This window comes from Orbicella faveolata, unplaced genomic scaffold, assembly GCF_042242905.1.
Source record: "Orbicella faveolata isolate gen_17 unplaced genomic scaffold, um_ofav_v1 contig_25, whole genome shotgun sequence".
Taxonomy (NCBI): domain Eukaryota; kingdom Metazoa; phylum Cnidaria; class Anthozoa; order Scleractinia; family Merulinidae; genus Orbicella; species Orbicella faveolata.
In genome coordinates this window covers 10,233,646-10,260,375 of record NW_028301553.1, presented here as the reverse complement: position 1 = coordinate 10,260,375, position 26,730 = coordinate 10,233,646, and the positions used below count along the sequence as shown (strand labels likewise).

At 39.0% G+C, this 26,730-nt stretch overlaps 1 protein-coding gene across 4 annotated transcripts; it reads right to left on the bottom strand.

The window, feature by feature from the left end:
- Positions 1–1,801: 1,801 nt before the first annotated feature.
- Positions 1,802–26,238, bottom strand: LOC110045854 (A disintegrin and metalloproteinase with thrombospondin motifs 6-like). 4 transcript variants are annotated; one of them, XM_020751476.2, is made up of 29 exons: positions 26,156–26,238; positions 24,717–24,853; positions 23,479–23,554; positions 23,354–23,382; positions 23,118–23,190; positions 21,664–21,983; positions 21,076–21,229; positions 19,571–19,743; positions 19,359–19,442; positions 19,037–19,161; positions 17,590–17,603; positions 17,101–17,206; positions 16,519–16,653; positions 15,379–15,532; positions 14,580–14,675; positions 14,106–14,245; positions 13,470–13,536; positions 13,176–13,257; positions 11,915–12,036; positions 10,936–11,059; positions 10,312–10,401; positions 8,900–9,060; positions 8,115–8,247; positions 7,488–7,617; positions 6,847–7,057; positions 4,851–5,007; positions 3,687–3,874; positions 2,963–3,106; positions 1,802–2,043 (listed from the first exon to the last, which is right to left on the bottom strand). In XM_020751476.2, the coding sequence occupies exons 3-29, from the start codon at positions 23,537–23,539 to the stop codon at positions 2,035–2,037; spliced, it is 3,282 nt and encodes a 1,093-aa protein (XP_020607135.2). In that variant the 5' UTR covers positions 23,540–23,554; positions 24,717–24,853; positions 26,156–26,238; the 3' UTR covers positions 1,802–2,034. The 4 variants fall into 4 exon arrangements, with proteins under 4 accessions (XP_020607135.2, XP_089149611.1, XP_089149610.1 ...); XM_089293485.1 differs by lacking the exon at positions 26,156–26,238 and adding an exon at positions 25,454–25,538; XM_089293484.1 differs by lacking the exon at positions 26,156–26,238 and adding an exon at positions 24,992–25,056.
- Between the last annotated feature and the right edge of the window lie 492 nt (positions 26,239–26,730).

Sequence of the window (26,730 nt, the reverse complement as noted above, 5' to 3'; positions counted from 1 at the left end):
GCCGCTAGTAACGCGGACATCGGAAGACGGCTGCTAGCGGCTCGCGGCATTGCCATTCGTCGCTCGCACGTGACGCTCACAGTCACGCTCGCACGCTTGTTTTGCGTTCTTTCCCACGGTTTTCGGTATAGCATGCGTGGGGCCGCACACACGAGGAAAATACAGAAAACCCTTTCTCTGTTCTTCTCACACGTTGATTTATTTGGTGTATACAATTCAGCCCAATAGCCCTTTAAGTTTAATGCTTAGCTTTTTTTATTTGCATTACAATGTAATCCAACGCGGATGCCATGCAAGTTGGATTATAAACAATTTATTGGCTGAGGTTTTTGTGATATCCGGAATAATCAAGGTGGAGGTAAGTGAAGCTGATAACACTAACCAAGCCCTTGATTATTTCGGATATCACAAAAACCGAATCTAATAATTGTTTTCTTATACATTGATTTAAAGAAAATAACGACAAACGCATTATCGCACCGAACACAGTTTATTTTCGACAAGCCATGTTCTTAACTCGCTGTCCGTTAACTTGACGTTACTCTTGAAAATCATGCATGGCGCGCGCAACCTACAGATTATTCACTGATCTGCTAGCAGATTAGTGAATAATCTGTAGGTTGCGCTGTTTCCCAGAATTAACTGTAGTTTTTTTTTTTAGCCAATGAGAAGACAGATGGTGACTACAATGTATAATGATTTTAACTATTAACAACATCCAATTAAAATTCTGAGGAGCTCCGCTTTTAGGCCTGACTAAATCTATATATTATAAGACTTAGCATCACCCCAGAGTCTTGGAAACTCTCCAGTATACAGTTGCTTCAAGAGAGGTTGTCCTTCAGACTCTGAAAAGCGCGTGCAAACCTCTTGGGGACTCTACTGTAAAAAGGACGGGGGAGCTCGTCGGAAATTTTGGAAAGAACTCCCAGGCCTAAGGGGTCAGATCCTGGTTTGTGGGCGTGGCTTGAATCTTTTTTACCCTTAAGAAGTACCAATTCTGAGACCAAAAAAAGTACATGAGTTAAATTTCAATTGCAAACATCTCGTGTCACATTTGTTTGGGCTCAATACCCCAAAAGGTAACGCAAACGATCCTGCCGCTGACCTGTTGAGGCTGAACATCATAAGAGGCACCAAAACCGCTTCTTCAACCCCTGAAAGGCACGACGAGTACCCCCGTCCTTTTTATATGGATGTCCCCCCCTGGGATGTGACCGCCGACGAAGCCGAAAGAAATGATAGGTAGTGATAGTTGTACGTTGCTTGATAGAAGCCCATGGTGCTTGGTTACATGGATAGAAAATTTCTGGAAATTATTTTCTCTACTCAAGATACTTTACTAGAGACAGTTTTGCCTTTGAAGGGGAAAACGCTTCCTAGAGGGGGTGGGGGGGGGGGATGTGCGCACTTTTGCAGAGACTTTAGGGTGGGAGGTTATCGATTCGATCTTTTGAAATAACTTACGTGTAGCTTGTTCCACATTGGCTATGAAGATGTAGTATTTCTTGGTTAGAAAAGTCAATATAACCTTCCGAAGGTGGCCAGTTCAAATTCCTCTATCTTTTCTGGCTGCCATCTCTAACATCCAACAGTTTACCACAGCTGCTCTTTCGGGTGGTGGAACAGTTAAAAGGACACGCAGAAATTGGCTTGAGGTTTTTGGTAAGCAGTAAAAGGAGATGGGAGAACGAGCAGTGACAAAAGGGAAGTAAGAAGCTGGCTTGTGAAAAATTAATTTAATACTTTGTAAAACAAGGCACTAGGATCTTTATGCATTAAGTAAAAAGAGATACTAAGATAGCGTTGGTAATTTTATTTTCTCTAGTCCTGCTCAGCAGCTTGAACAGTCGACAGAACTTTGCGCATGTTAGCTCTGACTAACACGAATTTCATTACATTTTTATGTTTTCAAGGAGATTCAATTTTCAGCGTTGCTAAACTACAATGGAATCAGCATGGGAAAGACTTCCCGTTTGTTTTCTTCAATTTTCTTCATGCAAGTATTGTTCACTGTAGGTAGAAAGCGCCACACTACGGGCTCTACAAGAAAAAAAAAAACAAAAAGAAGAGAAAGAATATTAGTCACAAAGATGAAACAGGATGTTTGTTAGTTCCGGGTAGGTGTCCTCTTTGTGGTAGGGGGACAAGTTGGAGCGTGTGGAAAGTATCCGCATGAGAACACCGTTCCATTTAAGATACAACATGGAGTCCCAGTGCTTTTACCCTGAAATCTAAGGGGAAAGCCCTGGAAACGGGCTTGCTAACAGTAATCTTGAAAGATTAGTATCGAAGCGAATTAATGTCGCGACTTAACAGAAATTAAACCATGTAAAGTATTGGGTAGTAAACAAAAACCTTGCTTAGCCGTAATTAGACTGGCCTTTTGGTCTCCTGGAACCGGGGAATCTTTTACTTCCCAAAACATGGTTGCCATGGGAAAATCGATTCCCTTCAACAGTGACATGCCATGCCAAATTGTTCCCAGACAAATTTTAAGAAAAGTCACCAAATTTGGAGTTCTTTACTTCAACAATTTTAACGTTTACAAGCATTTAAAGTTGGTGTGGTCCTCGGAAACGACCTCCAAACTCATAGCGGTATTAATATCATTCAAGCCATGCTGAAATCCACAGCTGACTTAAGGATAAATGTGCTTCAGGATTTTCTCCTAAGCCTTTCAAAAGCAAAGTGTAAAAAACGTTTGTGAAGTCACTCGAAAAGCAAGTAAATCACTTGCCTAACGGCTCGTGATTTACAAACTTTTCTCGTGTTCTCCCTACTTTCCGCGTGGTTTATTGCGCCGGCAAACCCATAGAAAGAGTGGCCTATTGCTTAGGTGGGAGGTGCTTCGGAAGGCAGGCCTTTTCCATGAAACATGGCTTCTGCGTTGGTTACGTTACTAGGAAATGACTGCCGTGTATTATTTGAAGAGCTAACTTTAACATGCCATAATACACACCTTATTATCGATAAACTCGTACACGAAATTGGTTCGTGTTCCTCCAACTCCTTTCCAACAATTCTGAGACGATCCATATTCGCTGTAAGTCTTCTCTGCGTCAGACCCTGACCAACATTCTCCCCAAAATTGGATGCCAAATACCTATAGCAAAATAAGTATGGTTAAGAATAACTTTTAAAACGGGCATGCGCCAGTTCTTTCAAGAGTGCACACTGAAAGAAATGGAATAAACCGAAAACAAATAAAATGACGGTACTCTCTACGGAGTGTCACAAGGCTAGTCAAGCAAAATGATTTTATTTTCATTATGCGCTCTCTGATAGGCTAAAAAACTAACATTGTTTTACTGGAATATGAAACACAGAAAACCGTGTTTTCTTCTTTCACGCGGATATAAACTACATTTATGTTTGTTGTTTTTTTTTACCAAGTTTGTTCTTACACGCTGATGTACACGGAGTAACGTTGCTTCAGTTGGCCTCTTTATTTTTCAAACGGCATTCAAAGGAAACTTGCTAGTTGTATTTAAGCATATAAATTATTCTCTGACTGAGCAAATTATATAACGCGTAAATATTATGCGAAAATAATAATGCATCAATTAAATGTTAGAATTTTTCATTAACAAGCGAGTTGTATATAAACACATACATCAGTTCTCTGACGGAGCAAATTGCATAACGCTTGAATAATAATGCATCAACTAAATGTTAATGATCACCTTAAGAGTAGAATTCTTCATCACCACTTTATGAGCGCACTCCTTAACGACGTTCTCCAAGTGCTTCCAGTCGATTTTTCCTCGCATATTGTCAACTAAATCCGGCAACGCACGGTCTGCAACATTTTTGGAGTCCTTGAAACATCCAAGTGGTGTAAATGGCTTACCATCCTGGCCCTCAATAGCCTCTGCGTCATGATACAAATTTTAACGACATTAGGTTGACATAATACTGTCGATCTTGTAGATGGTCGCTGTTTCCTAAACTCATTAATAACTCTAAAGTTTTGAGATTCTGTCATATCACGCAGGTCACCATCCTCGATCCCAGTCTCTCCTTCCCTCAACGACAAGGGAAGGAAAAGAGAGAGAGCCTGGGATCGTGGTTGACAGGTGATAACATGTTATGTCGGAAAAGGACGTTTCACGACGTGCTGCGTCAAGCCACGCCTTGGCCATGTCATTTTTGTATTATGCCACATCATTTTACTGTAGCATAGACTGGCATGTGTGTGACAGAGTTCGCCTTGACAGATCTTTAATCATTATTTATACACGGTAAAAACATCAGGTAGAAAAAATTACGTGATAATGACTAAAAATCCAAATCCTAACATTATACTAACTTACATTAATATGCCACTTAAGAAAAATCCTGCTTTCTATGAATGCCATGTTTAAAAATTATGGTAGAGAAGGCGTTTCAATTTGTTTAATGAACCAGACTCTCTAATGTTACAGGGTAAGCTGTTCCAAAGGGCAGCGCGGCTGTAACTAAAACTATTTTTTATGTAGTTAGTTCTTGGAAAGGGGACAACAAGTTTGTTTACCGAGTCCCTCAGAGAATAGCTTGATTCATTTCGCTTTATAAATTTAAACTTAAGATATTCCGGAAAAAGACCGTGAAAAGACTTGAAAACCATTAAGGCGTTCTGAATTTGACGTCGAGATTTCAAGTTTTTCCAGCTGAGTTTTTGAAATAGGGAATCGACATCTACGTCATAGTTTGATGAAGTTATAACACGTGCAGCCCGGTTCTGTAGTTTTTGTAGCTTTTTAGATAATGTTTTGCCAAGATCTATCCCTTAGGTCAGTGTCCTTTTTGCTCTTTCTACATCAGCAGTACATAAGTTAAATTATGATTACAACTTCCTAGCTACTCACGTGGACAAGTAATGTCGGTGTTGCATTCTTCCTCTGTTGTAGGTTTGACGGCGTGTACGCACTGGACGGCTGAGACAGATACCAGCATTCCTTGCGCGTTCAGTCTCATGCACTTCAGAGTGCGAGTCATCATACCACCTTCACATGACCGAGAGCACTGGAAAGGAGATAGAATAATGTTGATATGAAAAAGAAATCCTGTGAGAATTCTTACAATCGTTAGTCAACATCAGAAGCACGGAGCGACTAGGAGTATTGCTACTCTGGTTAATACTCTTGCTGTGTGGGACGCTAACCCACCTTATCCAATCTGTTAGCATCTTCAGTCAAGCGTTGCCATCAATTTGTCTTACCCGTTTATATTTATCTGGTCAAAGTTGTTCAGAGGGTTAATAGCACTTTTTGTATCCAATAAAACACTTCCTTAGTTTGTTTTGTCAGTATGTTGATAATGACGTCCATCCTTTGAACAACTGGCTCCAGAGTGTAGACTGATGCTGTTACAGTAGCGCAGCGTTATTATATTATATTACCCAGAAGAAACAACCATTCAGATCTAGTTTCACCCTAAATGAATCGCTCATAGAGGACGTTTATGAGTTCCGCGACCTTTGTTTGCTTATTAACCATCATCTTTCTTGAAACTCTCATGTAGATGCCATTACAAATAAAGCTAGTAGAATTTTAGGCCTGCTTAGAAGAACTTGTAGAGGTTGGAAGGACATCGAAACCCTGAAGGTGCTGTATTGTACGTTGGTGAGATCGCAAGTGGAATATGGATCAGTTGTGTGGTCGCCACACACCGCAAGAAACATTGACAAGCTTGAGCGCATACAGTGGAGGGGAACAAAATTTATTCTCGGAAAACGGAATTTTACCTATGACGAGCGCCTGAAATGTCTTAATCTGCTTTCGCTTGAAAAGAGGCGTTATCTTTTTGATGTCACATTTTTGTATAAGGCTTTAAATGGATACTTGAATGTGGATGTATTTCCGTTTCTGAACTTTTATTCTCAAGATGATGCGCGTAAGTTTAGACATGTTGATGACTACTCCTTGAAGACAAATTTTTCTAGAACGACTACTTTTAAAAACACTTATTTTAATAGAATTTTGGAGATGTGGAATTCGATACCCTTAGATATTAGGTTATCTCCTAGTTGTGCAGTTTTTAAGTCGGGAATGAAGAAGGTTTTAAGTGAGGAATGAATATTTGATTTAATTTTTTTTTTCTTGATTGTTATTACATGATTATTTATTTAGATTAGCTACATGGTGATTTGTCTCGCATGGAGTGTTCCACTCTTTTACAGATTATCCTTATGGCTTTGCCTGTTTGTGTATGCCTTTAGACTTAGATTTAATTGCCATTAAATCGTAATAAATAAATAAATAAATAAAAAGCTGGTCAGGATCGAGCCCGGGCCTCGCGCAGCCTCTTGCCTTCGATATGTCTCCAGTGGAAATCGTCTGCAGTCGTCTCACATTTTAATGACCTGAACAGAACTGTACTTCAACATCAGTTGATAACCGCGTTTTTTGTCATAGCTGGTATACTCTGTTGCCATGGATACGAAGTATCGACAAGACAAATGCCATTTTTTAGACTCTTTCGACTTAATAACTCCCCCCTCCAATTAATCTTGCGTATGGTTCGTGCGCTAGATCCTGGATCGAGCGGTCTGGGTTCGAGTAATGGTTCGCGTCATTCTGTTATGTTCTTGGGCGAGACACGTTACTCTCACAGTGCCTTTCTCCACCCAGTTTGACAGACCGGTACCGGCATATTGTTCGGCCAACCTGAAAGAACGTTGAGGATTAACCCACGATGGAGTAACATCCATCTAGGGGAAGTCGCATCAATCCTAGCTGCTTCATGCAACAGAAACCGGAGTTAAGCACCAAAAGCTATGAGACAAATGGGCTTTAGAGGCCTTACTTCTCTCCACCTAGCTACCTTTAGAACCTAATGAAGTTGAGGCTAATAACCACTTACTTCGCTCCACGCTGAATGCTTCCACTCAGCCGGGCAAGCGACTTTGTTGCAATCCTGCTGAAGAACCACGATCGGTTTCTGCTCTGTACAAGAGGAGTCCTCGAGCGTCTCATAATGAGACTGATTTATCTTTTGCCTGCACACAATCTGTCTCAGCTGAGTTCCTTTGCCACAGGTCCTTGAACATGGACGCCAACCAGACTCGTACCATCTATTTACAAGTTATATAAAAAATCAAAGTAAGAAAAAATGTGTAAAATTTACTGAGTATGTATCACGACTTACTGAGCATGCGCGAGGTTCATCGTAAAAATCAAGATGCTGACATTTATACAAAATTACTTTTAAATTGAAGGAAAATCTCAAAATAGGAAAAAAAAAAAATTAATTAAGCCATAAAAATAAATCAAAAAGAGTAAGGAATGTATAGCTACGAATGGGCAAAATCAAGACGAGTTACGAATGGCATAAACGTGATATAAAGACCGCTGAAATGTTCGAAAATTGGACCTTTTCCCTTGTTAGTGAGATAAACAGACACAAAGAAGCGTTTTCATTCCTTTCAGCTCATACAATTCTGTTTCAGAATGATAATATTCAATGGAAATATATTGAGGACTATAACGCGATCCAGTCCTTACTCAGCTTCACAGGGCTGCGTGTTACAAGCCTGCTTCATCGGTGGCTTAGGTTCGGTTTTGAGGCACATTTTATCATTGACATAACTTCCATCGTCCTTACGTACACACTCAACAAGTCGCTTCTGGACCCCTTAAAGGTAAATTGAAACGCACAATTTAGCACAACTTCTAGTATTCTGAGTAATGCTAAGGGAGCTATGTCACAGTTTACTCATTAGTTTGAAAAGTTTACCCAAAATTTCCAAGTTCGTCGTTTGCAATCCGTTTTTATTTTCTGCATCCTTGTTCCTTTATGGTTTATTTTCATCTCTTTTGCATTTTTCTACCCTAGTAAACTACTAATTTCAGGTTTTCCTTAGTTCAAAGGTAATTTTGCGCGTGCCTAAAATAACACAAAATGTCGTGACTGAGCTCATTGAAGCCAATTACGAGAAATGTTTATTCAATAAGGTTCAGCTTGTCAATTTAAGACATTTTTCGTATCACGTTTTCAAGTGTCTCACATTTTGCTCCTTTTTTCTGGAAGTCATGATCAGGTCAAAATTTAACGTTGAGAATTTTAAATTTTATCATAAGACTACCTGTATGAAGCATGTCATTTTCGGCCGTGATGTACGATATAATTACCTCCAGCGCAGTCTTCAGAGCACATGTCCCACTTTCCGATCTTCCACTCGACCTGACCAAGAGATACTTCAGTTTTCTCGGGCGATAAAAACTGATATTCTAATCCAGGGTTTGATCCTTCAATATGCACGTACTAGATGAAAGAATGAAAAAGAGCAATGCACAACAAGACGAGAGGCCTGCTTCTAGATTGCGACTATAGTAGCCTCTTATAGATGATATTAATGCGCCTTCAGTTTCATGCATGTAAGAGGGTTTCAGTGGTTTAGGTTTCTTCATTTGCTTATGGTATAGAGGTAATGTGGCGAAAAACAAAAAAAACACGCTTTTTCTTGATCTATGTTTCTTTTAACAAATAAAGAAGCCTAAGCCGTGTATTACACTGTGATAAAACACGACGAGCATTTGAAAACACGAGGGAAATGTAGAAGGCAAGTGTTTTCTATATTTCTCGAGTGTTCTCAAATGTCCGGAGTGTTTTATCACAGTGTAATACACGGCTTAGACTTATTCATTTGCTTTATGATATAGATTTCACACGCGCAAAACACGCTTTTTCTATATTTTATACTCTGATAAAAGATGGGTTTTTGACCAATCAGAGCGCACGCAGGGTCCTATCTATATTATAAATTCTGATAAAAGATGGGTTTTTGACCAATCAGAGCGCACGCAGGGTCCTATCTATATTATAAATTCTGATAAAACATGGATTTTGACCAATCAGAACGCGCGCAGGGTCCTATCTATATTTTGAATAGAAATAAAAGTTGACAGCGTCTCACCATGAGTTTCAGAATTTGTTTAGTGGGCCCAGGTATTTCAACTTTGTCTTTCCATAAGAAATCCTCGTGATCGTAAGCCACTTTGGTTCCAGCAGCTTTCACTACAGTACTCCAAGTGTATGCCACCCTGTAAACCCATTGATTATTCTCATTTTTCACTCCTGAGAAAACATTCAGGAAAATAATTACTCAGAACATTTTGTCCTGTGCTATGTGTTTCTGCAGTGTGGTTAGGAATATATTTGATCGCAAAATGGACAGTGGCCATATTTCAGTGAGCTAACTCTGTTAAAACAATGTGACCGTGAACTATATTTCACACTGATGTGTATGACTTGACAATATTAATAATCGCGGAATGTAATACGTAAGCGTTCATTCTTACGGACTCTTAAAGGTCGGCACACACTCAGGGACATGCTGTGGGGACATGTTGCAGCGAACGTTTTTTTACTCGCGTACGTGACCTGCCCGATTTTAAATAACAAAAGTTTTGTAGCGGGGACAAAACGTTGTTCTCGCAACATGTATCAAGAAATTCGCCCTGTTTGAATTCGTGCGTCATGAAGTAGGGACAAAATGATCTCAGTTTTCAATGTTGCATTATGTGCACTGGTTTTGCAAACTGTCCCCGCTACAACACGTTTTTATGCCGCACCCACTTCGTGTGCACCAGCTTACGTGCTGTCCTTCCAGCATGTGTCCTATTCGTGAACACGAAGGGTTCACAACCCCTAGTGACTGCCGACTTGAAAGGTCAGCAATAAAACCTAACAAAGTACGTCAACTTCACCGAGGGCTTTGCACGGCGGCGGACCTCGTTTACTGGAGAGTTATGTCTAAGCTTAAAGGAGTTCAGTCACGGTATTTTGAGTTATTCTGGCCACATACAAAATTACCTTTAAATGGTAGGAAACCGGAAAATAACAGTTTAATAAGATAGAAAAACACCAAAGAGACAATGATAAACCATAAAGGAACAAGGATGGGTAAGGATGGAGAAGATTAACACGGATTACAAACGACAAATTTAAAAAATCGAGGCTAAACTTTCCAATATGCGCAAACCGTGACTGAGCTCCTTTAAAGAGTGAAACAACGGGCTGTTGAAGAATTCTACCACCAAAATGATGGCTCTTACTTTTAAATCTACGGATAAAATAAACAGCTATCACTTCATGAGAAAAGAGAGGGGAACCGGCGGCATCGTCTTATAGACTCTACACTGGATATATGTACTTTTTCGGCATGTTTCGGCGATATTCTCGTTGGAGCAATGGTTCGGTTTAATTAGGTATTACATAGTTAAGCCAAAATACTGCTGGGAGAGTGGGTTCCCCGCATTTTTTCTTCGTCTGCAAGCTATACACTGCGCTTTGCACCAAATTATCAGCTAATCACTACTTACGTACCCAACATATTTCTGTTTTTTTCTTTCATTGCCGCATAAATGTTGGTAGAACCAATTGGGATAGTGACGATTTCGTCGGGTTTATTGGGCCCTTGAAACCAAGAAATAAATAATAATTATCATTTATTGAGTGGTAGACATCGTCTCCTTGATAAATACGAAATCTTCACATATTTTATAATACCGTGTCTTTTTGTCCTTAAAAAAACCATTGACTTTTGTAAACCAAAACTCTAAATGCTGGTTTAAGTTATAGCCCCTGGGAAGGGCCCCGCGATAAAAGCCAACACTTCTAACGTTTTCTTGAGATTTCGAGTAGCATTTGCATACAAATTAAAGTAAACGTCCCATAACTTTGATTATCGTTAAATAAATCTAAAGTTATCTTCAATTAAATGCCAGAGTCATTGACAAATGTCATCGAACTCGCCTTGAATACGCAATGAGACGTTAATGCATTTTCACAGGTCTGCCACACCTATTTACTCTTCATTTCATAAGGTACTTAAAGCTCAACAGCCCAGGTAGATTTCATGATTTGGATGAAATAGGAAAAATTCTCGTCTGATGGGTAATCTTGGGCAAAAGTGGTATGTTTTACAGTAGGTTGGTGATTGAATTTTACCCCATTTACGCCAGTTCAAAGTGTACTCCCCGCTCACAAGGGTACAGGTGGAGCTGTCTCCTCCGCACACGGCACAGTGGTCATACTTCAATCCTGAGTCCATTTTAATATCACAACCAACGGACTGAAAATGAAAACAAACAACAGAAGGAAAGGATATATATGTGATAGACGCACTTTCAAAACTAGATAATTGCATTTAACTGAAAATTTTTGGCAACAATTATAAATAACAATACTTAGAAAGGAAACCACATCAGCCTTAGCTGGTTTTAGTGCGGATCTTGTATCCTGGTAGATTTAGAATTTGGAGTGTCGGTTTTTGTGGAGGAAGGAAAACCAAAGAACCCGGAGAAAAATCCTCCGAGCAAGGCAAGAACCAACAACAAACTCAACCCCACATATTTACTGGCTGCGAGCAGCTTGTGGGTAAATTTTTGCCGAAGGTCTGGATGAGGATTAATGGATAGCTAACAATTTGTCAAGACTTTTACTGTCGAGTGAGAAATGACACGTGTTTTGACCAATAGTATCTCATTCCCCTTGTCCCTTGACCCATTCCATGCGCAATGCTCCTCAGCCCGTGCTCCGTGTCCCCTGTCTAAAGACCTCGCCTCCTGCCTCTTGCCTCCTGCCTCCTGCCTCCTGCCTCTTGCCTCCTGTTCCTGCCTCCTGCCTCCTGCCTCCTTTCTCCTTCCCCTTGTCTTATGCCTAATGCCTCCTGCCTCCTGCCTCCTGCCTCCTGCCTCCTGCTTCCTGCCTCCTGTCTCTCGCCTCCAGTCTCCCGCTGGTAGTTGCCTTTCTCCTTCCCCTTGCCTTTGCCTCCTGCTTTCTGTCTTCTGCCTCATGCCCCTTGCCTCTTGCCTTCTACTTCCTGTCCCGTGCCTCGCACCCCATGTCGCGTCTGCTTTTGCTCGGTGCCCTGTGCCCCGTTTGTAGCTCTCAAATGTTTTGCTAAAATTATTTGTTTAATTTTTACCTTGCAAATTCCTTCAATGCAGACATCTTTGATCATGGGGTTGATGTTGCATAGAGTGCCATCCTTAACTCTGCCTCGAGGTGTTATTAAACTTCCTTTGCGGCACATTAAAATGCAAGGATCTGAGGGAGAAATTATCACGTCAACTGGCAACTGCAATACATCTGGGCCTAGCAGAATTATTCTTTGGGTTAATTTGCATATATACTTTTTTGAGGATAAATAGACCATTTTACAGTTGTCTGCTCAGTGACCTGGCCTCTGAATGGCAGCGAGGCTGGAGGTGATCTTGTTTTGATGCATATCTCACTGATTTTGTTGTGTAAATCAAGTTGTTCCTATGCTAACTAGTTGACATTTAAATAAGGACAGCAGAGAGGTCTGTATAACAGCCAGGTCACCTTCAGCCTCACTTTCATCCATGGGCCAGGTAACTAAGCACAGAACTGTAAAGTAGCTATTGATGGACGCGTGATCCGAGTATAATTATGTTTGGCTCAGAGATAATCACAAGCACAGAACCAAAATGGATAAGCATTGATCATGATGGTACCGAAAGACTCAGATAACAAATAATGCGAGGTATTATGTTGAGTGACTTAAACAATAGAGTTCATTAGCCTGAGTTAGAAATCTTATGTTGATGCCAATCAGGATGACTGCAATAACGGACTAAAAAAACCAAGAATACACTTTTAGTTTGGGCAAAAATTCCCTTAAATATTTTTATGTGACCGTAGTAGTTGCCGTTCACTGCTGGTATAGCAATAGTGTCTTTGTAGTGACGAGGCGCGAGTAGTAAGGATTGTGCTTACTTTAAAAGCAAGACCAATTATAACGCATGAGAAGAGCCATAACGCAGTTTGTTCGTATGTTTGAAGCGTTGATATTTAGTTCGGTCAATATGGTGGTATGGATTACTTTTATGCACCAGTTTGGTGGCCTCAAACATCAATGCAATAATGGCAATCTTTCCTCGCCTTGTTTTGGAACTGAACAGGTTTTTGCAATTCTTTATGCATACTGATGGGATAAAACATGGCTTTTAATAATTTTATGTTATGTAAAAATCATTGTTCACCGAGAGACGTCAAGAGATTCGTGCCATTTTTCAAACTTTATCCTTCATTGGAAATATGATGAAACGCTGCCTCTTGTCGAGTTTGAAGTAAAAAGCGAACAATATAATTTCTATCAATAACATGATAAAAGGGACTAAGGCGATAATTTCCTGCACACCCTGCATTACACGTGATCTCACCTGATCCCCATTGCACTTCAGACTTCGGATCAAACGCCTGGCACTGAAGAAGGCGATAGTCTTTAGAACCTGGAGGGCAAGGCTGTGGGAAAACAAACAGAGCAGAAAAGTTTGTTTTTTAGTTAAAACAGCTTCTAAAGAATTACTAAACACAGTAGCACAGAAGACTCATGGTAATGAAAATCGCGAAAAGGAAGAATATCAAGAAAAAAAAACAAAAACAAAAACACTATAGCACAGTATAGATTAGAAATGACAACTCTATCCTGATAAGTGCAGATAGTTTAGTCTTACCTGTGTATTGCACATTGACCAAAATCCTTTATCTGATCCCTCGCAGAATTTTCCACCATTTTGCGGCCTGTACAGTAAATGAAAATTAAATTTCGTATCGGTTACATATATTAAAACAGAGCATTGGTCTTGAAAAGAAAGGACTCAAGACTGTAAATTTGTCCTTTTAATGTAACACCATGTTTTATTATTGTTTATTGAGGCCATTATTTAACTGTTTGAAAGAAAAAGATCTTCACCTATACAAGAGCTTAATTATTTACAAAGAACACTAGCGTGATCGATTTTCTGACATAGGGGATATTACATAGCAGCGCAACGCGCGCGAAACTTCTCTTCGAAATTACTCTTCCAAATTTGTCTTCGAAATTTTTATTCGAAGTTTCTCTTCGAAACTTCTCTTTGAAATTTCTCTTCGAAATTTCTCTAATCATAGCAACGGTGATCTTTCCACGAAGCCCGTGTACATCCCCCACCTTCCCTAAAAAAAAATCGAGGAGAGGGATTTATTTGACGGGAAGGGGCGAATGCACTCAGGCTACTTTTCATGAAAATAACATGTTATTTTCACGCGCGAAGATATCATGCTCACCTAATATTTTATTGGTGTTTATATGATAAAAAAATTAATCTTACACGGGGTTGGTGCATGATCTTGTTTTCCACTGAACGCCTCCACCGCAAGTTTGAGTGCACGACTGTGTGTCCTGCCAATCACTCCATCCTCCGTCAATCATCGGGGATCCATCATCCACACATTCACCTTGGATGCACCACTTCAGAGAACGAAAAACTTTCAGTTTTTTATTAACATTAATTAGCCCTTTGTCAATGAAACTTACGCTCCAAGAGCGTTTACTCGGGCTTCGTATCGTTTCCATGAAATGCTCTAAATGATTCCGAAAGATATCATGTTTTCTACTAAGCACATGAAACTCTATGGGCATTGCAAAGCAACATTCAGGCTCGCTTGTCACAATAAAATGAAAATATCAAGAGAAAGTAAAGTTTTAATAACCTTCCAAAAGCGTCAAATATTGCCAAATTTAGCTAATGCTGTAGTCTAAATTGCCATCGACACCGACCTAACTAGGATAATTTTTTACTCACATGTCGGTCGCCGCATCTTGTGCCATCCATAGGTGGCGCTCCATAGCTCTTGCATTTATAACCATCGTTGGTGCAGTACAAAGAGCCACAGTCAGCCTAAGAACAACAACAACAACAACAACGACGACAGGCGCTTTACATGCTTCATTTATTATGCATTTTTGCTGACTTTGTCTTAATTTCATTTAAGGTAAGTCCAAGTCTGCGCCAGGCTAAGTGGTCCATACCGCTGGAGCCTATTTAGGTTTCTGTAGCGTCAAGCCACTAGGAGCAGTTCTTCTCCCCCTGGATGGAATGCTACTCCATCCATCGGGTTACCTCAGAACTTACTTAGCTAGCCTGGTACCCATTTATACACCTGGGTGGAAGAAGGCAATGTGAGAGTAAAGTGTCTTGCCTAAGAACACAACGCAAGTGACCCGGCCAGGGCTCAAACCTCGACTGCTCGATCCCAAGACTACCACTAGTTAACCATAAAATAGCCTATAAATTTCTCTACATTGACTTGCTTTGGGCATTGGTTATGTTTTTCAAGACTAGAACTGAGGTCATCAGGAATAAATGTTTGTAGTCTCAACCTATGGAGTCACTTGCCATCAAGAACAGTAGTACAGTCTTTTTAATGTGAGAATTGTATATATCGAAGGAATTCCTTACCACTCACGATAGAAACGTATTAAGACTACACGTATTTATAAAGTTGGTTTACACATATTTTGAACACTGTTGTTACTTTCCATCGTGCATGGAACATAAATTAAGTTTAGCGGGCAACTGGAATAAAACAAACTTGACCTACTTTTCTCTGTGGACATTGAAAATACTCTGAGCCATACTGCAGACTACACTGTAGTTTAGCATTCTGAATCTGTCCAGGAAGCTTATTGTGGAAGATGCTGGGCTCTTGGATGAAGTCATGAGGGTTGTCATCCAAACAGGATGAACCGGAACCACTAAAACCAAACAGTGTGAAAAATTGTTACAGAGGACTTCTTAACGCTGTTTTCCACGCAACTGTACAGAACCTGTAATTCCATTCGCTCCTTGTATCGCGCACCCAGGCTATTGTGTAAATGATTTCTGTTGTTTGTTCTAGTGTTTTCTCAGCCAGTACTTTTTGAATCTTCTGAAAGGCGCAAGGCGTCTCAAAAGCTATGTTTCTCATTCAGTGGTTCAAAAATACTCGAACCCAAAAAATATATATTCCCGTTAAGTTTTCGACTTCAATTTATGACATTTGATGCAAACATACTGACCTCTAGAGGACTTGTATGGCTAGATACATAAGTTTTCATACTGAATGAATGAAGTTTATAGTGTCCCCAGGACCGAATGCTCTGTTCATAAAAAGTAATCATAAAGAGGTGTTTGTATTATAATAACGAGGGGTCTACATTCGGCCAGCATGGAACGAAGGCATCTTATACTTCTTGTCTCCTCCTCTCTCCACTAAATTGTGTACTATAAACTAGATGTTCGTACTTTGTAGGTGATTTCAGACTGTCCACGGTCCCTTATTTTTGCGTGAGATCGTAGATATTGATCGTTGAGCTCGACGGGCCGCCATCTTGGTCACTTAATGCAAGCGACGATGGAGAGAGTACGCAATACCTGTCAGCGTGGGTAGGGGTGCTATTAACCCTACCACCTCTACCCACGGGCATTTTGTACTCTCCTCAGTTTCACTCGCATCAAGAGACTAAGATGGTGGCCCGTCCAGCTCAATGATTGACATCTACGATCTCACGGAAAAATAGGGGACTGTGGACAGTCTGAGGTGATTTATATAAAAGCAAAATGGTGATAACTGTTCAGCTTTCCTCTGACGAAGGGCTAACGCTCGTCAGCTTCATTACCTTTATCGACTTTAGGTTGATTAATAGCTAGGTACTGAGTAATCAACCAACTAAATAATAATTATGTTTTAACAATTACTCACGTGAGGAATTCTTGCATACGATTACTGCTACAAGGTGACCACTTGAATGCATTTTTACCATCGCTCACAACACTGGCCATTATGTACTCGCCGTTGTTACACCGCTCATCTCCGCCATCATGTCCAAGGCCAAATCTACACGAGGAGATAAGTGCATTGAATGGTTGCGTGTGGTCAAATAACATAAGTATTACCATACAGGATGATACAGTTATACTATTTCACTAATTTCACTAATTCTTGTCAAAAAAATAGATCATTTCAAACATCTTCGGCAATGAACCTATACCGCATAGTTTCTCCTGGATTATTATCTTTTATATCTTCTGCTGGATAGAAGAACCAAATCCTATAACTGGGTTCAATTTAAAATTTCTCAATCACATTGGAAACACAATTACTTGCGCTTGAGTAATGCTTTGAAGGCTCCCTTTCCCCAATCCTCCCCCTTGTCTTTACTCTCTCAATCTCCCCCTTTCAATTGATGCTGTGATGTTTGTCTGCCAGTGTATACTGTATGACTGGGGGTATGTAATACTGAGTAATGCTGGCTCTCTCTCGAATGTTATTTTCGTGACTCACGTGTGCGCTGCTTCATGAGCGATGATGATAGCGGACGCCATCCCAATGTCATTGTTAACAGTTCTGCCAAACTTTGTTGCGCATGTGGAACCCATCATGGCTAAACCTGCAAATCGATCAAAATGATAGACGGAAACATGCCATTTTACAGTGGCCAAACCAGTGGCGGCAAAAGCCTAAACTAGTTTTGACTTTGTAACAACCATAAAGAGGATGCACGTATAAATAAAATTTTAACAAAATATATTCCATATATAACGGTAGTGAAAACTGCAAACTTGTAATTTTTTTTTATAATACTAATGTAAATTAACTCTGAAGTTGAAGTTGTGTAAAAATCATTTCTTGTGTTCAGGTAAACATTGCATATGGCAAGAAAAGGTAAAGAAAACTGCTAAACATGTTTAATAATTTTTATTTCTGTCATCTTTTCGTGATAGACTGTTTCTTTAAGTTACCATATCAACTAAAACAAGGAAAAAACCCTACCTCCAAAGCCTTGCCTGGTAAACAGAAACAGATCATTAAAATCAGTACACTTAAATTTTGTAAGGACGAGTACTAACCAGTCAATTACTCGCATACTTCTGACTCAATTTTAGTTAATTGAATAGGTCATGTTAATTAAAAAACAAAAAAAAAAAACACCCTGTAAGGAAACGCGTCCCAAAAGAGGTACTCCTATTCAACAATTCGGCTAGAAGCTCGAGGGTTTTAGTGAAGCGATAGTTAATAAAGCAAAAGGCTAAATTTTGTTGAAAATCAAAATTTCCAATTATTTCTTTAAATCAGTTAAGTAGCATTCAGCATTATGGGCTTAGCAAAATCACGCGCGCACTGAATTGTTGTTTGAAACTTGCAGACGTGTACGTGTGCAATAGCTGTTATTACAGGTATCGGCGGTTTGACATAGAATCGAAGAGAAAGAGTCAGTTTTGCTTTCCATCGACCCGTTCTCCTCGTTTTTATGCCTTTTGAAACAAACGAATATTTGATCGCAGACTAAATTGTAATAACATCTATTTCGAGTTCTTAAGGTCGACTAACGGCGAATGTCCTTCATTTGCTATTCTCAGAAATATAATTGACCATGTTTCTAACCGTTGATGTGGAATTTCGGGAAAACGAGAAAATGTCATTTTGTGGATGACTTCCAGCCACTGTGCGCTAACATACAAAAGAGTTCTTCTGTCGGGACTCTATGGGCTGATAGTTTTTAACGCTTACCCAGGATCAAAAGTCAGCCGAAGTATAAATTTTTCTTGTATACTTAACAAATTGACTGCGGAATTGCGGCTTGTGGTTCCCCAGCCACTTTGACAATGTTATGACGAAATTTATCATTAATAAGAGGACAGACGCATAAAAAACTGACGTCAATTTGTTTTTACAATAACAAGATCCCAAAATAGTCTAATGCCAGGAATAGTTGAGGAGAAAAGACGACGTAAACTTGTCGTAAACAAAGATAAGTGAATTTTATTCAAAATGACGCGAACATTTTTAATAGCTTTTCTCGCTGTTTGATTGGCGTGCAAAGTCCATAAAATTTCATTGGTTAGAAAGTTGACAGTTTGACAGCTGAAAGTTGAACTTAAAAGTTTGTATATATTAAAATTTTAGCCGTCTGTACTCATATTGACGATAAAAATGAGCCAATCAGCGCGCGAGAAATTAGACAGTTATTGTAAAAAAATGTTTTTCATTGCTTTTGTTTTGTGTACTTTGGGACTATTCAAAGTCAAAACAGAAGGCCAACCAACATACAGAAAACTTCACCGCAAACGGTTGCAAAACTTAAATTAGAATTCTCGCTCATCTTAGGTTAGCTTATTCGGGCTTTGAACAACCCGGCTCAGGAGTTCCGCTTTTAGGCCTGGCAAAATCTATATATTAGGTAAACTTATCGTGCAAAAAATTAAGAACGGTACCTCACCCTGTCAGCAAAATAATCAAGTCCGCATGCCCAGGATCTTTGTCTGATTGTGGCATATTCGCTTCTCCCCAGGCTGATAGCTTCTCTAGTCTTTGTCGATTGTTAGCTGACGAGTTGTAACCCAGCTGAAAAGATGACAAATAAAAGTCAATCAATCCATCAAGCGACGGATGGATCAACCAAATGGACGATCGATTAATCGATCAATTGACTTACCGACCGACCGACCGACCGACAAACCGACCGACTGATCGACCGATTGACAGAGACAGACCGACTGATGGAGGACATCAACTATGATCAATAACTTTTTCAACCTTACCCCGTCTTTCCTGATGAAAACTTTTACTACTACCAACGTGAGCTTCTTTTCTCCAACACTCTCGTCGTGAAACATGTTGTCCACCTGACGATTGAGAATTAGAGAGAGTGATTAAACAAATAAGAATATTAATCAGTGGGAACAATCCAATTAAAGGTGGAAGCAGAAGCGTGATGCAATAGTTGATAGTTCCAATCGTGAAGCTTCTTTACCAGGTGAGCTAGCATGAGTAAGTACATCCTCAGGTTTTCTTCTCCGTGTGTCTTAACTACCATGTCATCCGCTACCATGGCAACCTCCAAGTGTTTGTGAGACGTGGAACGTTCGTCGCGTGATCGCTTATTTCTGTTCGGTTCCAGACTCCGTTTGGTGCGCTCGGGAACATCTGAAACCGAAAAAAAAGAAAAAACAATCAAGAGGTATGGAATATTAATTGTGTACAATAAAAAAAAAGTTTTTAATGCAAGAATTTATATTGTATGCATGTCTTCTAGGATACACGGATGATGGTGTGATTCCTCGTTCTAATTGAAACTCATTAGAACTAGAGTTATTTTTTTAATTGCTCATTAGTTATTGCGTAAAATTATAGCGGAACTCCGGCGGCCCCAAGGGCCGCCAAGCGGAGCCCCATACTCATATAGGAAAGAAAAGGAAACCCATGAGTTGATTTTCTCATGGTTATCATGGCTAGCGGTATTGCTCGTGGGCGCGTTCGCACGACGGCGACGGCGATTTCGCGCAACATGGCGGCCATACTCCAAATAATAGGTTGACAGAGACATGCAGCCTTGGTTTACCGCGTACTTCTTTGATATTGGACATACATGTTATGATCAATTGACACCTGTCAAAACAAGGTATCCGCTGACCAGTATCACGTTACCATATCGCAAGTTCAAGTTTAAAGGTCATTAAAGTTGACCGCTGACCAAGTGCTGGTTTTCGATTGGATCGCGGGTTCATGTCAGGTTAACTTGTTGAAAACAGGCCAGGATTGTTCGGAAGCCGGTTGACGCTAACCCAGGATTAAAAGTTAACCGAATTATAACTTTTTCCTCTATACAGATGTTTTTTGATGCTTTGTTTCGTGTATATGGTGATTTTTAAACTCAAAACAGAAGGCCAAACAATATACAGAAAACCTCTCCGCAAAGTTACAAAACTCAAATCAAAATTCTACCTTTTTCTGGGTTAGCTTAATCGGGCTCTGAACAACCCGGCCCAGAGCTACGCTTTTAGACTGGCCTAAATCTATATATTAGATACCATTCTTAATCATTATGAATAAATGCGTTTTGAGGCTATAGTTACCTTCATTCCCTTATACCATTACAATAAGATCTTTGCAAAATGTTGTTTTCTTTTACTTGAAATTAAGATATATCCAATGTTAATTTCTCAATACGAAAATTAGTTGATTGGTTTAATTTGCAGTTGTTTGGACTATTTCGGTTGAAGTCAGGATCTTTAGCAGAAATTGACGATAACACATTTTCAAATCTTTTTCAATACTATCCTATTAAATTGCTACATTTCCTTTAGAAGAAAGCCTTTTCAAGCGAGTTCGTATCATACACTCCTGGAATATCACCTATCTTGGCTTGTGACAAGTGTTTACATTAGAGCAAACACTCTTGGATATAGAAAACTAGCTATTCACATACATTTTGCACTTTTCTAGCGCACTAGTGAAATTCATAAGAGGTTATCTCACCTGAGACGTCACAACCCTGTCCAATGATGTCATGCAATGACCGTCTATAGATTAAATGGGGTTGGCCTCCATCGATTGACCCATAATCCTGTGCGAGATGGCTCGGTAAAGGATGGATAAAAAGCGCCTGTTCCATGAGGCTAATCATGCCAGTCTGAAGAGTTAACAAACACACACACACACACATTGGCGATTTGCGATTACTATGCAATTTCAAGAATTGCAATGCGCGGCACCCTGAAACGTTTAATTTTATCCTTTTGATCCAGCAATTTGCTTGCATACGTATGCATTTATTTTCTTCGCTATGGAGGAAGAACTGTGACTTCAATGCTTAATCTCGTCGATTAATTTTGGGCTTAAATGTGCTAACGCACCTTTTAAGTTCGTCTTCAGAGCAGACGCTTAAAAGGCCAAATTTGTTAAACATAATTATAACTCCATAATGGTGAACTTCTAAAGAACTGATTAATACCGCGAAACAAGTTGAAACAAAGTTGTCTGTCCGCTAACCGATGCAGAAAGTTTAGCAAGTAATGCTCCATAACTAGATAAAATTTGCAGCAAACCTCTGACATTATTACTAACCAATCCACCTTGGTTGCTAATAGCAGCAACGGAGCCCGGATGTGAAACCACGTGACCACTATAAAAAGTGTTCTTGGGTAGCGAGGTGTACGATTTACTGCCATTTTCATGTGTGGTCTCCACAATGGATCCTGGAGCTAGAAGATGTTTAGCTTTGGTGACGTTTAAATGAAGTGAGAACCCGAAGGCGTCCATTTTGTAAAACCAGGAGTCGGGTTGAGATGTGCTTCGTTTTGTACGACTACGCTTGTGAAGCTCATGTGTGATGAACTGTCCGGCATCATCTGCTTGGAATGGCGAGGTCACCTCATATTCCGGGACTAAGGGAAGGAAAAAAGCAGGCAAACAAAAAGCAGGCAAACGAAAAGATAAACAGACACGAAGACATAGAGACATAGAGAGACAGAGACATAGAGACAAAGAGACACAGAGACATATAACATATAACATAGAGACATAGAGACATAGAGACATAGAGACATAGAGACATGGAGACATAGAGACATAGAGACATAGAGACATACAAACATACAGACAGAGTCGTAGAAATTGAGCAAGCAAACAAAGAACCAACCAACCAGCCAATCAATCGACAAATAACCATCACAATTACAACAGTGCCGGCTCTTAGACGCAAAACATGATAGTAAGTTTGGTAAATTAAACTGAATGACAAATAGGAGATGAGACCGGTTTCCAAATCTTCACTCGTGCATCTTATTTAAACGAGTATCTGGTAAATTTCACTTTATATAGAGTGCGATGGAAACGGCATGAACTTTGTTTCTGCCTTAACAATACACATGAAAAAATTACTCGATTCTGATTGGCTAAGAGCAGTGCAGTTCAAGTGTAACACCAGTGCAAAAAGTGTAACATCAGTGCAAAAAGTATAACACCAGTGTAAATTACACATCAAAATTCTGGATTATGATTGACTGGAAGAAAATAGGAACGTTTCTAAGAAAATGATATTACGTAAAATGATGACGAAAATTTTGTGCTGAAACTTTGAAAAAGGTTTTCTCAAATGAGGAAAAATGGCTTGAAGAAAGATCTTCCGGCACTTCCTCCGCGCGAATTTTTTCATGTTTATAATATTAATAAGTAATCATACGGTTTTTCTCGTTCAATTTGGAGTTAATTTGCACTTGTGAGTTTTTCAAAAAGCTGAAATTACACTCGCCGAAGTGGCTCGTGCAATTTCAGCTTTTTGAAAAACTCACTCGTGCAAATTAATTCCAAATTGAACTCGAAACCGTATGACTACCTATACTAAACAAACTATAAAGATGTAACTGTGAGATAGAGAAACACAAAGTTCCAATGGGACCGGCTATTTTTGGTTCCTTGCTGCTGCAGGACTCGTGATATTTCGCAACGTACGCAACAGGCAAACATTTTATTTGTCTTGAGAAAAGGTAAAAACAGGACGATCAAAAATAAGCACAAACCTTCAGCTAGAGAAGTTGCCCCAAAATATTTTGATAGCTCCCTCTTTGTCATTCGATGGTGAAGCAAAGGTCTCTAACGCAGTGAAAAAAATCTATTAATTATTGTTATTATTATTATTATTACTATTAACTATTATCAATTAAGAAATAATCTTATCCTTCAAAATACCCTTAATTAATGTGACGGTTACAAACTGTATCTATAAAACGGTTACGTATACGTTTTTGACACTTACTTTTTGATTGCTGGGAGATGCAAGCAACTCTAAAAAGGGAATTAAATTAAACGTGATGTGAAATAACAGCTTACTTAGCAAGAAGCAAACAGACAAAGAAAACATTGATTTATTAATTTCTATACCTGTGGCTGCGATGCTGAGAACAATAATCAGCGGTAGTAGAATTGAAATCAAAGAAGGCATTTTTTATTGCAGAAGCTGAAAAGGAAGGAAAACACACTTTTTTTTCTCTCTAATGCTTTCCAAAGCATAAAGAAAATATTGCTGCCCTGCTAGCTGACACAGAGCAAAGTTTCTTTTTCAGGTAAAGAGAACAAATAGATCTGATTTTCTATTCGTAAATTAAGGGCGATGATGGAAGAATACAAAAATTGAAAACATTGATCACAACAGGGAGTGATGTAACAACAACATGTGGCCTTTACCTTCACATGCCCCACAGCAATTCAATTATGTTATATTACAAAGTGAGGAAAAACTATTCGGCACTTAGTTAATTCATGATACAAGCTTTGGACCTTGAGGAAAATTGCCTTAACCTAGCTTCATTTCCGTGCTTTTGTTTTGCTATAATGAAACAGAACAGCAAAACGAAATGCTACTATATACAAGTGGTAAAGGCCGACGTGCACAAGATTATGGAATGCTTTCATCAAACAACCTTAATTGACAACAAAGTTCATAATCCTATAAACTACTTCTCTTTTAAATCTAGAAACGAAAGCACTCCATTATAAATTGCTTTGAGCCTTTTGGTTTTGAGAACCAGTAAAAAATAAAACTGCATGATGGGCAGTCGAACGGGGCACCTCAAGGCTAAAAAATCCTTTCTGAAGCGACCCTGAAGCTTGCTTTAACATAATAATGTAAATTGCAATGTTTTGTTTCCAGCAAAAATACCAACAACAACTATTTACGCAACAAACTGAGCTTCCAGCGATTTAGAAGGCATAGATACTAAACAGTTCAAGTGTCCTTTTTTAATGGGTATTAAGCGTAGGTCCAAAGCAGATTTGTTTTGGCAGAGGTCAATAAAATTTCCCAGAGATTTGAACGAGAAAATACCATGTTGAGTGTAAGAAATTTGGTCCTTTCCTAAGTTTCGTTAAAAAACCAGTCAGCATATAAATACTACCAAGAGCTATTGCCAGTTTTCTTTCAGGTTAATCGAATTTTCTTGACCTCTGAATTTCCATGATTTCCCCAGTTGTAGTTAAGTTCAATATTATTGATGCAGGAGGCTGACTTGAAAGCTGGGGCCTTTAGCTGAGCAAACCCGCATTAAGATAATTAAAAATCTGTACATTACTCAAGAATAGTTAATTATTAAATACAAAGAGCTGTACCAGAAATAAGTTACCTTATTTTCTGCAGGAAGTGAACTCCGTTTTTTGTAATCCGAGGAGACTTTAAGGTTGCGGCAAGTAATTGAAGAAAGCCAGGATTTTTGTCGGGTGTGAAAAAGGCAGATGCTATTTGTGTTTGTTAACGGAAGAACTACAATGAAAATTAGACTAGTCTGACAAAATGTATAAATTGTTTGTCACACAGAATGATCACGTTCTTTTTTCAATTTTGCATGGAATGAAAAGAATAACACATTTCAAAAAAAAGATGAAGAACTCGGTGGCTTACCTGTCCACAGCGACTTTATTGACTGCCAATTAATAATTTTGATATGATTTTATTTCAGAAATTGTGCATTCTATGTTATTTCTTACACAGGCTATTTTTTTTAGAAGGGCATATTTGTCAATATTTACTCTTTAGTAGTTTGAATTCACACAGAAAATGTCAGTTGTTTGTTGACAAAAGCTGACTTAATAATTCCCCGAAAAATTCATGCTTAAGTGCATTTGCCAAGAACAGGTTTTTTTCGTTTCTTTTCCTCTCGGAAGAGTTTGCGACCAAGCGGATTGCAATTTTTGACAAAGAAAAGTTGTGTACTTAAGTAAATGGCATTTTGAGTTTATGAAAATTGCCGGACAACGGAATCACTGTGAATTAAAATTATGAATAAGAACTAACCACAGAAATGAATATTGTAAAGACAATCTAAAGACAAGAAGCAAAAATTAAATGTAAACGAAAGCCAACCTCAAAAGTTGATTGTAATACTGATGTCTTTGACAGTTAATTAAACTTTTTGATCATGGATCAGCCGAATTCGTGAAATAATTCTTTCCAACTAACGTACTTGACCGAGCATAAGTTTTTATGCGATAAGTGTTCATTATATTGTTACCTTAACGCCAGGGCTACCCCGGATAATCCTAATAGACAAAAGGTAAACAAGTGCAACATGTTTTGTTTGATTTTCCGCTTTTGCACCTTCCCGCTGTTAACCTTTCACCAGCGTTTGTCAATTTGTTGTTTATAAATGATGAACGATTGAAATTGTCTAACTGAACAAAAACTCCGTTAAAATATATATTTTTCTTTCTTTTTGATGTGTGAAACTGTATTTAGTCAGTAGGCTCGAGGAAAAAAGAATCGCTGCGTTTGTCAGTTCATTATTTACTGAAGGATAAATGATCGTATTTTCCTAGCCTAACAAGATAATCGAGAAGACATATCTTCCTTGTTATACATTTTATTCATGCGTTAAAATGTATCCGGTTTCTGAAGGTCTTAAGAAAGGAAATCTTTCAAGCTGAAGAGCGAGGGAAGTTATTATTTATATAAATTTCACACCAATCTTTTAACGTGCCGAAAACTTTCATGGATTGCATTTTGTGAACTATGAGGATATCTCCTATAACACTAATATATATAACATTATCTGTTTTTCTCTCTTACCTGATATAAACGAAACTAATCCAAACCAAGAAAGAAGAATATGGCAGGGTAAAAGACGAATTAAACCAAACATACTTAGGAGAGGGTGAGTGACGCGAATCATCAGTGTTGACAAAGTCGGCAGCTGTTTATAGAGAAGATCATGACAGAAAAAGAAATGTTCCCAAAATTTTATCTTCGATGTTTTAGAGACAATAGCGAATCGACCAAAGAGGAGCTATAGTGTGTATCAGAATAAGTATTACATAACCCTTAGTGGCTAACGGGGAATAAAGAGTTACAAATTCGGCGCAGGAACAAAGGAACAATGCACTAATTGAAATGACGTGAATTTACATGTAATCTCGACGGTTAAATTTATTTTAGCTGGCTAACTTTTATAATCTTTTATATTTCGGTTTATCTATTCCTTACATAAAGAAAAATGTCTGAAGACTCATAGCCATCTCCTGAAACAGATGCGTGGTGTCCAGTTAATTTTCATGGCAACTCTTTTCCCAGTTATTGATTAATCTATTCATGCGCATAGCACAATTTTTTAGAACAATGCAGCCTGATTTTCTATTCCCTGAACG

Bases quoted from the DNA above. Each gene is read 5' to 3' on its own strand.
- LOC110045854 (XM_020751476.2), bottom strand. From the start codon at position 23,539: ATGCCTTCTTTGATTTCAATTCTACTACCGCTGATTATTGTTCTCAGC. The intron at 19,443-19,570 runs GTAAAGAAGCTT...CTCAATCGTCAG, and splicing joins TACTCATGCTAGCTCACCTG to GTGGACAACATGTTTCACGA. The intron at 7,058-7,487 runs GTAAGGACTGGA...ACTTGTAAATAG, and splicing joins ACGCAGCCCTGTGAAGCTGA to ATGGTACGAGTCTGGTTGGC.